At 41.2% G+C, this 15,673-nt stretch overlaps 2 protein-coding genes across 2 annotated transcripts in view; one reads left to right on the top strand and one right to left on the bottom strand.

The window, feature by feature from the left end:
• C2CD3 (C2 domain containing 3 centriole elongation regulator) overlaps positions 1–1,893 on the bottom strand; it is a 122,499-nt gene extending 120,606 nt beyond the window's left edge. Inside the window, exon 1 of the mRNA XM_079788716.1 lies at positions 1,660–1,893. Within this exon, the coding sequence (XP_079644842.1) occupies positions 1,660–1,714 (55 nt within the window). The 5' untranslated portion in view covers positions 1,715–1,893. The remainder of the gene's footprint in view (positions 1–1,659) is intronic.
• A 265-nt stretch (positions 1,894–2,158) lies between these two features.
• The window catches only part of PPME1 (protein phosphatase methylesterase 1), a 64,824-nt gene continuing 51,309 nt past the window's right edge, over positions 2,159–15,673 (top strand). The window contains exon 1 of the mRNA XM_079788622.1: positions 2,159–2,437. Within this exon, the coding sequence (XP_079644748.1) occupies positions 2,337–2,437 (101 nt within the window). The 5' untranslated portion in view covers positions 2,159–2,336. The remainder of the gene's footprint in view (positions 2,438–15,673) is intronic.

A 15,673-nucleotide genomic window follows, 5' to 3' on the forward strand; every position in this document is an offset into this window, starting at 1 on the left:
GGTTATTATAAGTAAAGAACATACTAAGTTAAGACATGAAAATCTCAGTAATTGAAAATTTTCTTCCAAGTACTGTTGGAAGTATCTTACTCCTTTGATTTGATTAATGCAAAGTCCACAATTCTTAATAAAGACCACCTTAAATTGTCTGTCTTTACTTTCCTGCCAATGAGTACAGAGTTTATTACGTACAGAGTTTATCATCTTCAGATTCTACACTATTTTTTGGCACAAAGTTGGGTTTGTAATATTTACTGGCTTTCAGACAAATAACAAAATGTAAATGAGGCAATTAATCACAGCTTTCTATAAAACTTTCCTTTAATGTTTCTAACCAAGACTCAGAGATTTAAGAAACCATTCCTACATTACACACACTTTTCTATTCCTCTGACTTCTCCCTTGGGGAGCGGTTAGGCCTCACAAGAAAATACACTGGAGCTCTCAGATGAGATATCTATATAAATACCTCTTTGGATTTCTGAAATGAACACCTTCTCTGTTCTCTATAGAAAAGAAAAAAATCCACCATAATCTTTATGGATAACTAGTTTCAACATAAAAGTTATACACAGGTGTATATGTGAGCATTATTACTACATATGTATATGTTACAGCATGTAGGGCATTCTTAAGCTATTCCTATTTTGATTTTCCTATCAACCAAATAAACTTGACTAGTTTGACATAGGGAGCAGCAAAACTGACCACTTCCATGCTTCATCATTCCTGGGAGGAGAGGCACTGCCTCAAAACTGTTTAAATATCTTTACACAGTTGGATAAGATTCATTTCCAGGCTGCAGCTTCAGTCCTCACCCCTAATGTATTATCACTATTTCTATTAATTCTCTTTGTGTGTCTCTTGGAGTGCACTAACCTGATGATAACCTCTTGCTACATACACACTCTTCCATCATCTCAAATCCCCACTTCCACCCTACCTATCACATGGTGTCACTCCCCACTCCTTCCTCTCTCTCTCCACAACTATCTTTCCCCACTCCTGTCTGAAGCCCCTCATGCATCACTCATTCAACTAATATTTACTGAGTCCTATTTTGTGCTACTTCTTGAGGATTCAGTGAGGTGTAAAACAATGACCCTTGCCTATTAGGATTACTGACATACTCCCCTCTCCAAATTATGTTTCTTCCGTCCTATATGGACCTCCAAAGGTATATCCTCACACACGTTTAACTTGGTTATTAAAAACCCTCCCAAGTCATGGGGATGTAGTGTATACCGTGGTGACTGTAGTTAATAGTGTATTATATATTTGAAAGTTGCTGGAGACTAACATAATGTTATGCCAATTATATCTCAATTTCTAAGAAGTAAAAGAAAGAAAAAATCTGTAGAATGTAGAAGCGTCCTCCCTCTACCCTTTAGCTCCCACTTGGCCCCATTTATTTGTCCAGTTTGCCGTCCCCACCCGACTCCAGCCCCTATTTCCTTTCTTGTTGCAGAGCCAATTGCCCTCTTTTTTAACCCGATTCCCCGGTTATTCTCCCTCCTTGGTCCCCCCCCCTCCTCTTTTTTTTTTTTTACAGGCAGGTGTATGTGTGTGTGTGTGTGGGGGGGGGGGGGTCTCCCTTACACCCTGCTTCCCTATCTCCACCCTATTACGCTTTCCTTAACCTTTGGTCGCTCAAGTTACCTCCTTTCTTGCGGCCACGGCCGCCCCCAGGCCCCTGGCCTTTCCGTTGTTTCATGACGAGGCCGAACTTTTCTTCACCAACTCAACTCCGGCCCCAGCACCTAAGCCGGAGCCTCCCGCCATCCCTTCCCACACCGCGCCTGCGTTCCCCGGCAACGGCGCCGCTGGGCAGCCTGGGAGGCACGGAGAAGCAGCTTTTCCTCCAACAGTCTGGGAAGCGGTGAGGAGGGAAGGCGCCAAGACTCCTCAGCGCCAATAGACTGCAACACCCACGATGCTTTGCTACACTACCTCTGCGGGGTTGGACGCTGTCGCCTCCAGCTGCGCAGGCGCAAAGGGAGACATCCTTTGAGGACTCCATTGCCCAGAGTGCATTGCCACCAGGAGCGCTTCCCTTTCCGGCGAGGTCCGCGGAGTTCTCCACTAGGGAATCTGAAGGGTCCGCAGACTCCGTTACCCAGCTTCCTTTGTGAAGTTTCCTGTTGCGCACTTCCGTTGAAACCGCCTGAAGAGAGTGGGTGGAGCTTACGGAGCCGGTGGTCGGTGGGTGGTTCTGCGGCTGGTTGGGTGCTGTCCAAAGGCGACTGGGAGCAGCTATAGGGGCGAGCTGTGACCAGTTGGGCCGCACTTAGCCTGGGACTAAGCTTTGGCTCCTGTGTGACTGCGGCCTCCCCTTCATGTCCGCCCTCGAGAAGAGCATGCACCTCGGCCGCCTGCCCTCTCGCCCCCCTCTACCCGGTAACGGAGGCAATCAGAGCGGAGCCAAGATGCGAATGGGGTACGTAACCCGGACCCCTTCTTCTTAGAGGCCAGGCGTTGGCCATTGGAGAAGGGAGTTTCTGGGCGTTTGGAGCTGCACGGCTAGGGAGGCTAAGGAGAGGAGGAGAGAATGGTGGCGGCGGCCTGGAGGCGTTTAGGTGGAGTAGAAGCCAGGTTTGGGCTCTACGGGCGGCGTCAAGTTCATGGCAATTGGAGGACAGATAGTATTGAAGGGAGAAAGGAACAAGGCAGAGAGACTTAAGAAGCACCTACAGAAGAAGGGATGGAGGAGGTTTGGAAAAAGGGAGCCCAGCGATGACAGAGTTGGGTTTGAAGCTGCCAGGTAGGGTTGAGGGAAATGGGGGATGACGGAGAGAAAAGTTGGGAATTAGGGGAGGAAGCAACTTGGGAAAGATGTAGGAGGAGTAGAAAGACTATGAGAGCTAGATATTAGAAAAGCTATGAGAACTGCAGAACATCTGAAGCAGAGTGAGGGAAAGAAATGAACGAGGGAGCAGCTAGGTTCTGGAGAGAGTTCTTAGAGGTGTAAGAGGCAGATTCAGGGAGTTGGGAGAAATGGGAAAGCTGGGGGGAACAGGCCTAAGGAAAGATGGATAACATAGCCAAGAAGACTCTTAAGGGTAATAGGAATGTGATGAGAATTGAGGGTAGAGAATAAGGGGAGGTGTGATGAGGGAGGGGACTGAGGAGGTTAGAGAAGCGACCATGGGCTCTAGAAATTGAGAAACGACTAGGAACAGGGTTTAGTGAATGGGAAGCTTAAAAAGGAAGATTTGGGCAACTAATTTTTGCCTGGCAAATAGGTCTGATGGAAGCCATGTACTGGTTTGATAAAACAGAGTTAATGAAGCATTGAAAGTAGCTACTTAAAACGTGTCAGGGAAACCATTTACAGGAGAGAAAGGAGCTGCGTTGAAGAGATAGACTTGGAATTTTAGGTTGTTGAATGGCTTGCGCCAGGTTAGGGGATACTTAGGAGGTGTAGGAGAGAGCAAAATGAGTTGAACTTGACAGTGTTAGTTGCTGAAAAGCAGAGAGACTTGAATAGGCAGTTCGTTTTGGGGGGTGTTTGTAGCATCAGACAAGATTTTGGAAACTGATGACTGTTACAGAGAAAAGGGGCTGGAAGAATATTTAGGGATAAGGTAGTCAAGAGTATGTGTTCAGGAATCTAGAGATGGATTGGTAGATATTCTTGGGATTGAGGACTAGAGAAAAGAAACCTTAGGTTGTGAAGAAGTAATATGTACAAAAACTGATGAAAAGGAGAGGATAGAAGAGTGTACTGTGAACGTAGGCCCTAACAAATGAAGAGAAAGGAAAATTCTATAAATTAAAACAGTAGGAGCTGGTGAGAATGGTTGGAAAAACCAGGGAAGGAAATTAGGAATTGAAGGGGAGACCTGACTATGATATACAGTAGAAAAATGAGAGAACCTTGACAGGAAAAGATAGGCCAATTGAGGCACAACAGAAAGAGGTGGTAGAAGGCTGCATTTAAGAAAATTGTTTTAGCTTTGGAAGACAGAAAGATAGGACTGTAACATGAGTAATGAGGAGGATTTGGAAACTGATCCATAACAGATTATTTGGGAAAATTACCTGGAGTATAAAATTAATGTAACATTTATTGTTGATATGTAGCTTAGTTGCTGCCTATCTTAATATAAAATTTGATCTTTCAGTATACCAGCACTCTGATTAAAAACTGTGCCAAAATATTACCTTTTTAATAACTATACATGCTTCAGATAAGTTTAATTAGAACTCACCTTCTCACTTTGTCAAAACAAGTTCTCTAAAGACGAAGAACTGAAGGAAAATACTAAGAGAAGATAAAGGGAAAATCTGCTGATTAGACGATTGTATAATTGTTAGTAACTTTAAATAGATGTTTGGTCTTCTTAATTTAGGTTAACTGCTTCTCCTGGAAAGTATTCTTTAGAAAGAAGCTTCTTTATACTGTTGTAAAGAGAAGAGCATATGTTGGTGAATTTTATGTGGTCCTCAAGTGGCTTATTTTTATCTGTTTGTTTTTCTCTTCTTTCTTATTGGAACATAGGCAGGCCTCCTCTGAGTCTAATATTAGTGATAATATAGACCCACGGCCCCCTATAATCATAAAGCTGTGAGAGAGCTCTGAAATGATTTCATCTCACCATTTCACTGTATAGCTGAGGAAACAGACTCAGAATTCTGTATTCTGTAAGGTAAACTAAGGGGCAGGGGACAATATTTTCTCTTAATAAATGACAAACTGAAACTCAAATCTTCCTCATACTGAGGTACCCTAGAAGCTTGGTGGTAGGGCTGGCTGCTAAGGACTAGAACATGGGTTTCTTTCTTTTTATTTTATTTTATTTAAATATGGAACGCTTCACGAATTTGCGTGTCATCCTTGCGCAGGGGCCATGCTAATCTAGAACATGTGTTTCTTGACTCTTGAGACCCATTGTGTTTTTTTTGGATTTATAGTTGTTATCCTGGCAATATTTAATTTGAATTGTGTATCTTACTCCTTTGCAAATACTCTAGGATTTAGTCTTTTTCCTCGGTCCTTATTTATGAAGTCTCACTTCCACCAATTTCAAAGCATCCTTTATTTTTCCTCTACTCACTTGCTTTTTTCTTATCTTACCATTTTTCCCCACTCCCGTATCTATCTCTTACTTTCAAGTTGGGCCTGTTTCTTTGCCAATCTCTTACTTACTCTTTTAACTATTTTTCATAATCTCTTGCCCTCAATTTCACTAACTTTATTTAGATGTGTGCATATTCTGGATTTTGAATCACAGAAATACATTTTCTTCTCCCAGGTTATAAAATAATTCATATAGGTTTTTTGTTTTGTTTTTTCAGGACCAGTAGGGCTTCTTTTTTTGCACCCATTTCAAATTTATCCTGATGTGCAAAGTGTGGAACAGAGCCAATTTTATCTTTATCTACAGGCTGTCCAGTTATTTTAACACCGTTTGTTAAAAAGTCCTTTTCCCATTATGTATTTCACCTAAAAAAAATAATTATGCATTTCTCTACTGATTAAAATGACATCTTTATTATATACTAAATTTCCACATAGATTTGGGTTTATGAAGTTTCTTTCCCTTTTTTTATGTGCCATTGCTACACTTTTAATTAGGCATCATTATTAATACATGGTAGAGGTAGGTTCTCCCTCATTTTTAACATTTTCCTGGGTCCTCTTATTTATTCTTACAAATAAAGTTTCTAACCAACTAGACTAGTGTCAGAAGAAAAATCTTGGTATTATTTTTATTGGGACTATATTAAATATGTAAAATAACTTAGAATAAACGTTTTAATGATGTTGAATTTCCTTAAAGAAATATATATGTATTCTTTTGAAGGAAAATATTTCAGATTCCAAGTATAGGGAAAATGCCTTATGTATGTATGAGTAAACCTCATATTACACTTATATAATTATAAAACTCAACAAATTTACTATTTAAATACAATTAAACATACAAAACTCCCTAAATTAAAATTAGCAACATTACGTTCATGTGAAATAATTTACTGTTAACATTTATTTATTTATTATTAATAGCAAGTTCTAGAGTTAATCCAGTCATTCAACTGACCATTCAGGACCCAGACTTTTTGCATCCTTTCTTTTGCCATCTTAGAAATGTTGGCTTTTCCTTCTCTTGTTTTCACCTTATGGTTACAGGATGGCTGCTGCAACTCCATTTGCATCTTACCTTTATTCTGTCTTTCCAAATAAAAAGGAAGGAACAGGGGCAAAGGCCATTTCCTATATAAGCTTTTTCCCCCCCTCCTCTGTCTAGAAAGGGAAACTTCCCAGCATATTTTCCCTAAATCTCATAGTCTAGAACTAGTTCACATGTCCTTCCTAAGACCAATAACTGCGCATGGAATATGATTTCTATTACTGATTAGTGTTTAATTCTGATTCATTCCCTTGGGCTGGAGGAAAGATAACAAGATTACTACCTACTAAAACAATTTGGAATTCTGTTAGGGATTAGAGACTGGGAAGTGGGGAAAGAATGTAGAGAGTTAACAGCAGCTGCCTCAAGTCCTGATCTTAACAAGTGGGGGAGACTGATCTTCTGACTTCAGATTCCCTACTGTTTTCATTATATAGGACCTGACCCCTCCTCCCCATCCTTTCCCACTTGTGCCAGGTTTGAGCCCCTTGACCTGAGCACTTCTGAGTAAATGTCCATTTTTTTCCATTGTTGCTAGGCTTATTACCAGCAAATATATTTCTTCTTAGGGTCTCCAAAACTGGATAATTGGATTTTTTAAACCTAATGAGCCCTCCTTGTTCTGTTACATGCTTTCAGATTTGAGAAAACACCCGTGGTTGGTTAGGAAAAACTTTTTTTCTTCGTGATATGAAGTACTTTCATTTAGAGAAGAAAGTTTTAATTGATAGCACTATTAAAAGAGTTGTCCACTTATACACCTCACTTAAATGTTCTTCAAAATGTAGTATAGATATACCTCCTTTTGTTGTGCTTCCCTTTATTGCACTTGGCAGATACTGTGGTTTTTACAAGGTCTTAAAGGGAGGACTCTCCACCAGTAAAAAGATTATGACTCACTTCATTGCAATATTCACTTTATTGTGGTGGTCTGGCACAGAACCCACAGTATCTCTGAGGAATGCCTGTATTGACAACCAGTCCTAAGCATGTACTACCAATATATTTTGAAATCTGAATAAAAGATTATGTTGAAAGTACCAGTCATTCCAAGCCATAGCAGAAGGCTGAAATTGTGGCTAGATTTGCCCATAGACTATAGGTTGCCAACTCTATATCAATACTATTAGTTCTGTAACTTCTGTCTTTTAATAGAATACTAGAGGCTGGATGCACGGATTTGTGCACTGGTGGGGGGCATGGCCTGCGGGGATCGGCCTGCTGTGGGAGCGCCGCTCATCCCAGTCAGCCGAGCTGCGCTCCCACTGTGGGTGTGCACTGACCAGCAGGGGGTAGCTCCTGTATTGAGCGTCTGCCTCCGGTGGTCAGTGCGTGTCAAAGCGACTGGTCGACTGGTCGTTCTGGTCGTTCTGCTGTTTGGTCTCTGGGCTTTTATATATATACTAGTAGCCCATTTGCAGGAAGAATCCTGCAAGCGGCCGCTGCCGAGGCGTGCGCTGCTGCCGTTGCTTCCGCCGCGCCTGCACCCACGTGCAGCTGCCGCCCGGCCCGCTCCGCCCCGCCCCACCCGGGCTTTTCCTCTGGCAGCCACCTTGCTTTCCGCTTTTCCTCCCTCTTCCTTCTAGTTGTCTTCAGTCTTTACTCCTCCCTCCCTCAGCATATGCAAATTAACCGCCATCTTTGTTGGATAATTTGCACACTTGTTCTGATTGGCTGGTGGGCGTGGTTTGGGCGTAGCGAAGGTGCGGTCAATTTGCATATTACTATTTTATTAGGTAGGATAGATATATACTAGTAGATAGGTTTTAAATCAACATATTTTGCTACATGCTATTTAACTGGTGCAAACTTGACTTTATTTTCTTAAAATGTGGGTAATACTGGCCTCAAAGAGTTGTTTTTGAGGAGAAAGAGATGAATATATGTGGAATTATTGCTTAATTTGCAAAGCTATATAATGGAAACTTATTTACTGTATTTTGTAAATTCTAAGATTACTTCTTTTCATATTTAAAATAATAGTATCTTAACAATTGCTGTTGGTCAGGTAACAGCCCTGACTTGTTTCTCATTGCTAATGCATGAGTGAACACCAAAACCAGCATTAAAACTTATAAAATAGTTGTTGGCAGCTTGGGAGAAAATTCTGGAGGCAAAAGTGGAACATTTTAAAATTAATTTTAAAAACATTGATTGAGTTAAGAGAGAGAGAGAGAGAAACATTGATTTGTTGTTCCACTTATTCATGAATTCATTGGTTGCTTCTTGTATGTGCCTTGACCAGGGATCAAACCCAAACCTTGGTGTATCAGGATGATGCTCTAACTAACTGAGCTACCTGGCCAGGGCCAAAGTGGAGTATTTTTAACCACAAATAACTGAATGGTTGTGAGAATGAATTAAGCAATATTCCTTAAATGAGAATAAAAATAATATAGCTCTCTACATAATGGTAAAGTTGGATATGAGCTGGTGTTTAGTTTTAAGAAATACTCCATCACCAATGTTCTTGTGAAGCAGAGAGGACTATATTAGAATGATTCAGAGTAGGATTCACAGTATGAAGAAATTGGTTAGGAATACTTGAAGTATTTTATTTTGCTCTCATTTTCCTTTTTATATATACCCATAAGTGATATATGATGAATGAATGTAAGTACAAAAGAGCTCTTTCAAGAAATATAAAATGAATTGTAAGTGATAAAGTGTTACATACTTTAATGGGTAGCTCTTTTTCTTAGTGGTACATAAAATTATGGTTCATCTTATAATTGATGGTGCTTTATAGATACAATATTTTATCTTATTAATAACAAGATTGTGATCAACTTATTTAGTCTTCCCTAATTTAATTTGTAAACTCCTTTTGTGTTTTATTTACATGCCCCAAAGTGGTAAGCACACAGGAGCTCAGTAAACATTTGATGAATTAATGAATGATACTCAGATACAGTGGACACATGACAATTTTTTTCAGTAGTTTAGAATTGTTCGCCCTGAATTTGGTAGGGAAGTAAATAAGAGGGAAAAGCCATTGACTTGCTGAGTATAGAAGTGAGATTTAAAAACTGTGATTATTGATATTATGCAAAAATGAATTGTACCCTGTTTATATTCTTCTGTGATTCCATATTTATATCCCTGTAACTTTATTCTATTAAGAAAATATATCTCAGGTTGTGAGGATTAAATTCACGTAATATAAAGTGCCTAGCACATGCATGTTTGGTTTATTTCATTGAATACTGCTCATTCTTTTTTTTTTTTTAAATATATTTTTATTGATTTTCCACAGAGAGGAAGGGAGAGGGATAGAGAGCTAGAAACATCGATGAGAGAGAAACATCGACCAGCTGCCTCCTGCACACCCCCCACTGGGGATGTGCCCGCAACCAATGTACATGCCCTTGACAGGAATCGAACCTGGGACCTTTCAGTCCGCAGACCGACGCCCTATCCACTGAGCCAAACCGGTTTTGGCCTGCTCATCCTTTTAATTAAAGCAGCTTTTTATTAAGCATAAGAAACATGGTTCAAAATATTTTAAAATCACTTCAAATTCAGTTTTCTGTGTTAATCACCTGAACTACATTATTATTAGCCAAATTTCATCATAAATAGCTTTTTAGCGTATTATGGGTAAGAAGGCTTGGGGGTGGAGCTACCCAGAAAATCTGCCAATATTTCATAATGCTGTTAATCAGGGTAAATGTGCATCAGTTTTCCCAACAACTTGTTTACAAACCTTTGGAATATAAACCCATATTTAAATTGGAAAATCTCTATGCTAACTTTTTTTTTCACTGAGTATTGGGGATTGTAATCTTTTATCGGGAATTAGAGGATTTGTACTTTTGTCTCTTCCCCGTCTGGGTCATTATTTAGTACTAGAGACCCAGTGCACAAATTCGTGCACGGGTGGGGTCCCTCGGTCTGGCCAGTGATTGGGGCCAATCAGGGCCGTCTTGTCCAGTCCCAATTAGGGCTGATTGTGACCGGCTGCGAGGAGGGACCACAGGAGGTTGGCTGGTCGCAGGAGGTTGGCTGTGAGAGCATACTGACCACCCAGCTTGGCCGGGACGGGGGTTGGGGGTGGGGGGGGGGGATGGACCGCGATAAGTTGGTCGGCTGTGGGAGGTTGGCTGTGGGAGCACACTGACCACCAGGGGGCAGCTCCTGCATTGAGCGTCTGCCTCCTGGTGGTCAGTGTGCATCATAGTGACCAGTCAACTGGTCATAACAGTCTCTTAAGCTTTTATATATATAGATGGACAGTACTTCAGATTTTAATAGTATTTGATTTGACAAAATCTTCACCAGATATTATCTTTAGAAATCCTTCTCTGACCTGATTTCATCCCCATAAGTGCCCAAAAAAAGATTGGATGTTCCATCTATGAGCTCTCATGGTATGCTAGGCTTTTTTCTGTCATAGTTGTAATATACAGTGACTGTTAACTTATCTATTTCCCTCCCAGGCATGAGCTCTTTGAGGGCAAGAACTGAGTTTTTATTCATCGATGGGAACTTCTGGCCTGCTGATTGCCCTAGTACCCAGGAAGTGTAACAGGGCCTGCCATACAGAGCATAGTCAAATATCTCTTTAATTGAATTGGAATTAAATTAGCTGGTTATATAAGCAAGTTGTAACTGGAAAGAGGCACTAAAATAATTACCCTGAAGATATTTGCTGTTTGCTTATGAAGTATCTTTTATTCTCTATTATCATGGCATTCAGGTGAGTCTGCGGAGGGGGTTATATGGCTGTTGGTTCTGAAATATACTTCATGAGAGTCTTCTATATGGAATTTATTGGCTTTAAATTGTTTTTCAATTACAGTTTTCTTTATTAAGCTATTTGGAAATATTTTACGTAATCGTCCTTAATCGTAACTTTAGTGCATTTCTCAAGAATATTTTTATTCTCCTTATGTAATTATCAAATTCACAAAATTTAACATTGAGACAAAATGACTTACATAGCATTTTTGTTGTTGTTGGTCCAGGATCCCATATATGTGTGTGTGTGTGTGTACACACATATATACACACACATATATACACACATATATGTGTGTATATATATATATTTAAGAATATGTTTTGTTTTATTATTTTTTTAATATATTTTTATTGATTTTAGAGAAGAAGGGAGAGGGAGAGAGAGAGATAGAAACATAAACAATGAGAGTGAATTATCGATTGCCTGCCTCCTGCATGCCCCACACTGGGGATTGAGCCCCAAACCCGGGCCTGTGCCCTCACTGGGGATTGAACTGTGACCTCCTGGTTCATAGGTTGACACTCAACCAGTGAGCCATGCTGGCCTGGCTGTTTTTTATTGATTTTAGAGAGAGAGGAAGGGAGAGGGGCTAGAAAGATAGAAACCGATAAGAGAGAGACATTGATCAGCTGCCTCCTGCACGTCCCCTACTGGAGATCGAGCCTGAAACCCAGGCATGTGCCCTGTCTGGGAATCAAACTGATGACCTCTTGGTTATGGGTTGATGTTCAGCCGCTGAGCCTCACTGGCTGGGCTTAATATACTTTTTAATCCTCACCCGAGGATATGTTTTTATTGATTTTAGAGGGAGAGAGAGAGTGAAAAACATCCATCAGCTGCTGCCTATGGAGAATTGAGCCTGCAACCTGAGCATGTGCCCTGACTGGAAATTGAACCCGCATTCCCTTGGTGCCCAGGACAACGCTCAACCAACTGTGCCACAATGGCCAGGGCTGTATCATAGCTTTTTATACACTCATCTAATGATGGGCACTTGGGTTGTTTCCATAGCTTGATTATTGTAAATAATGCTGCAGTGAACATAGGGGTGCATATATTCTTTCAAATTAGTGTTTTGGGTTTCTTCAGACTTGTTGGCCTTTTAAACTTTGACCCCAAACCTGCTTGGTTTCTTCCTGATGTGGTACTGTCTTAAGTAGAATAGTAGCTACTGGTAAGTTCTGACCCTTGAGTATGGCCATACACATTGATTATGAGAAAAACAGCTACACTTAGCTCTTGCAACACATTAAGAAAACCTTGTACTCTGCCTGCTTTCTTTCTTATGTATCAGTAGTTGTGTTTTTGTTTTAGGCCAGACCACTTTAGTAAAGTTGTCATTCCCAGTCTCCTCCCTGCCCCCCGCTTTCTTTTTAGGGTTTTGGCAAAAAAATTATGTTCTTAGGTTGAGTGAATGGTGGACATAAAATTTAGAAATTTTTCTAACTTAACTAAAGCAGAATTTTTTTTTTTTTTATCACCAAAGGTATAAGATTACAAGTTCTTCCTGTGCTGCAGCAGTCTGTTTATCCATCCATTTAAACAAAGTATACTGGGGGGTGGGGGCATATATGGGAGTGGGGTGTGGGGAGGGCAATGGTAAGATATGTACACATATAGTACCTTAATAAAAAAAAATACAAAAAAAAATAAATAAACAAAGTATACTTTTGTGTGATCTGACTCAGTAGGTTGAAAATTTCTCTGGATTAAGTGTTTTATCTGAAATTGTTCTTTTGTTGTTGTTGTTAATCTTCACCCAAGGTTATTTTTTCTATTGCTTTTTAGAGAGGGTGGAAGGGAGAGAGGGAGGGAGGAAGGAAGGAAGGGAGAGAGAGAAACAGAAACATCATGTGAGAGAGACACATTGATTGGTTTCCTCCTGCATGCACCCCAACTGGAGCCGGGGATCGAACCTGCAACCCAGGTATATGCCCTTGACCAGGAATTGAACCCGAAACCCTTTGGGTCTACAGGCTGATTCTCTAACCACTGAGAAACACCGGCTAGGGCTGAAACTGTTTTTAAGTGAGGTAAGGTTTCATTCATTTGCTTAAACCACATCATATATTGAACCATATGTATCTTGTGTTGTTTAATGCAGGACATAGTGTGACATGTTACTGTTTTCGTTTTTGGATTCTGTGATGTCCAATTAACAATCTCACCAATGGCTAACACTGAAAAGTAATAGTTATAGATTCTAGGATTTTCAAGCACATGGTAAATCTGTATTTAGTAAGTAGAAATGCTTTAAAAAGGCCTCCTCTCTTTTCCCCTAGAATGGCATCAGAGAAACTTGAGAATTTGATTTTCCCCTCTCACTCTACCTTCCTGCTCCCTCCTATTGTTATCATTATAGTTGTAAACCTTGACTTTCTTCTTAGTCTCCAAGGTACTCAGGCTTGCTACAAGGATTCTCTACCAATCATTATCCCTATGTAGGAACCAGTCCTTTTTCATCTCTTCCTTGGGATTTCTGGGTGCTCATTGTTATCTTTGGTGATTTCCAGAATGGAGAACCTAGTATTTGAGGGTAATATTGCAAATTGATAAAGAAGCAGCCCTGAGAGTAAGATTCTAGCTCAGCTACTTTCTGTAGTCCCTTGGTTTAAGTTTTAGTTTTCTCATTTGCAAAACAGGGATAATAGTAGCTACCCCAGAGGGTTGTAGTGGAAATTAAATTATGTGTTTATCTCTATTCTCTCCCCAAGCCCCATTAAATTATTATAAAGTAATTTGGAAAAAGGTGTAAAACCAAAAGACAAAGAAGAGGAGGAAAGATAAGATATCAACAAGATTTAGGAAAATAGCAAGTTGAAGAATATTTATTCACTCACAATAGAGAGCAAACATAAAACCATTCACAGAAAGAATGAAAGTGCAACCTAATCCATATCAGAATCAGATAAAGGCTAAGGAATTGTAGGTGCTAACTACTTCTGAAATGGGTTTTAAAACAGGAAGATGGGTAGAAAATCTGAATAAGGTACCAGTAGACTCCCAGATCTTATCTTTTTTCTCAGTGTGATGGGAGACAGGTTAATTTCTGGAAGAATTGAGTCAGAGTGGAAGAATGGACTCAGACACAGTTAGGCCTATGAGAGCAAAGGTAAAGCAACAAAATGAAAACAGTGTTTAAATTTAGATATACATCTGTCCTCTAGATAGATTCATAGCTTGCTCCCTCACCTCTTTCAGGTCTTTGCTTAAAGGTGCCTTCTCTGACCACCTGATTTAAAACTATAGTCCTTTCTGATCTAGTTCTCAGTATTTTCATTCCTGGACTCATTTTTCTCCATGGCACTTACTGCTGCCTGACAAACTTTTAGTTATATCTCCTTCTACTAGAGTGTAAACATCACAAGGGTAAGGGGTCTTATCTCTTTTGTTCACTGCAGTATTCCCAGTGCCTAAAATAGTATCTCATAGATGCTTAATGAATATTTGTTGAACTTTTTCAGAAGTTCTAACAGCTAGTCTTATGTTCCCATGCAAGAGAGTGGAGGATTTCTCTCTGGAGAAATGACTGGTAGATATTGATGTTTGGGGGAAGAGTCCTCCATTTAAATGTCTGGGCCTCTACCTGATAACTATACAGTGATATTTAATAGTAAATAAATCCTACTCGCTATCTCATGGACTCACCAAATATCCAAGGAAAGCCTCTAACATGAAAGACAGAGACCAAAACAAAATGAAGAAAGGAAACTATAATGCATAGAACAGAAGAGAATCCTATCCAATAAAACAGTAATATGCAAATTGACCGTACCTTTGCTATGCCCACAGCCAATCAGAGCGAACAAGATGGCGGTTAATTTTGCATATGCTGAGGGAGGGAGGAGTGAAGAAAGCAGAAAGCATGGCGGCTGTGCAGGTGGGCGGCGGCGCAGCTGTGGAGCACGCGGCCATGGTTGCCTCTGAGGCAGTGGCGGGCAGTGTTAGTAGCGGCGATGCAGCCACAGTGGTAGCGGTGGTGGCGGTGGGCGGGGCGTGCAGTGGAGGCGGCAGGCGGGGCGTGGCGAGGTGGGTGGCGCGAGGTGGGGCGGGTGGGCGGGTGGGGCGCGCAGCAGCAGCAGCAGCGCGAGGGGCCGAGGAGGCGGCGGCAGCGTGCGCGGCCGGTCGGGGTGATCAGAGGCGGCGGCAGCGCACGGCCACAGAGGCAGCTGCGTCAGAGGGCGCAGAGGGTCGGGAGTGCGGGGCGAGGCGGGCTGGGTTGGGTGGGCTGGACGGGCGGGAGGCACCCCGCCCGTTTGGCCCGCCCCGCCCGCTGCAGCGGGAGAGGTGGGGGGGGCGGGAGGGAAGCCCGCCAGAAGTCTTGCAGGAAATATTCCTGCAACGGGTCCCTAGTCCTAAAATAATATCTCTTGTTAGAAAGAAAAGAGACACGATGGCACCTATTAAACACAAGAAAAGGATGCTCTTAAAAAAAAAAGGGGGCCAAAACCGGTTTGGCTCAGTGGATAGAGTGTCAGAAAGGTCCCAGGTTCGATTCCGACTGAAAGGTCCCAGGTTCGATTCCGGTCAAGGGCATGTACCTTGGTTGCGGGCACATCCCCAGTGTGGGGTGTGCAGGAGGCAGCTGATCGATGTTTCTCTCTCATCGATGTTTCTAGCTCTCTCTCTCCCTTCCTCTCTGTAAAAAAATCAATAAAATATATTTAAAAAAAAAAGGAAACTTGATTCAGAGAATAAGAAATAATTATTAGGAATGAAAACATATGTGGTAGATATAAATTCAGTAGAAGAGAAAGTTTAAGGAATCTTCTAGAAAGTAGCTTGTTCTACATTA

This window comes from Cnephaeus nilssonii, assembly GCF_951640355.1.
Source record: "Cnephaeus nilssonii genome assembly, chromosome: 13".
Classification (NCBI taxonomy): domain Eukaryota; kingdom Metazoa; phylum Chordata; class Mammalia; order Chiroptera; family Vespertilionidae; genus Cnephaeus; species Cnephaeus nilssonii.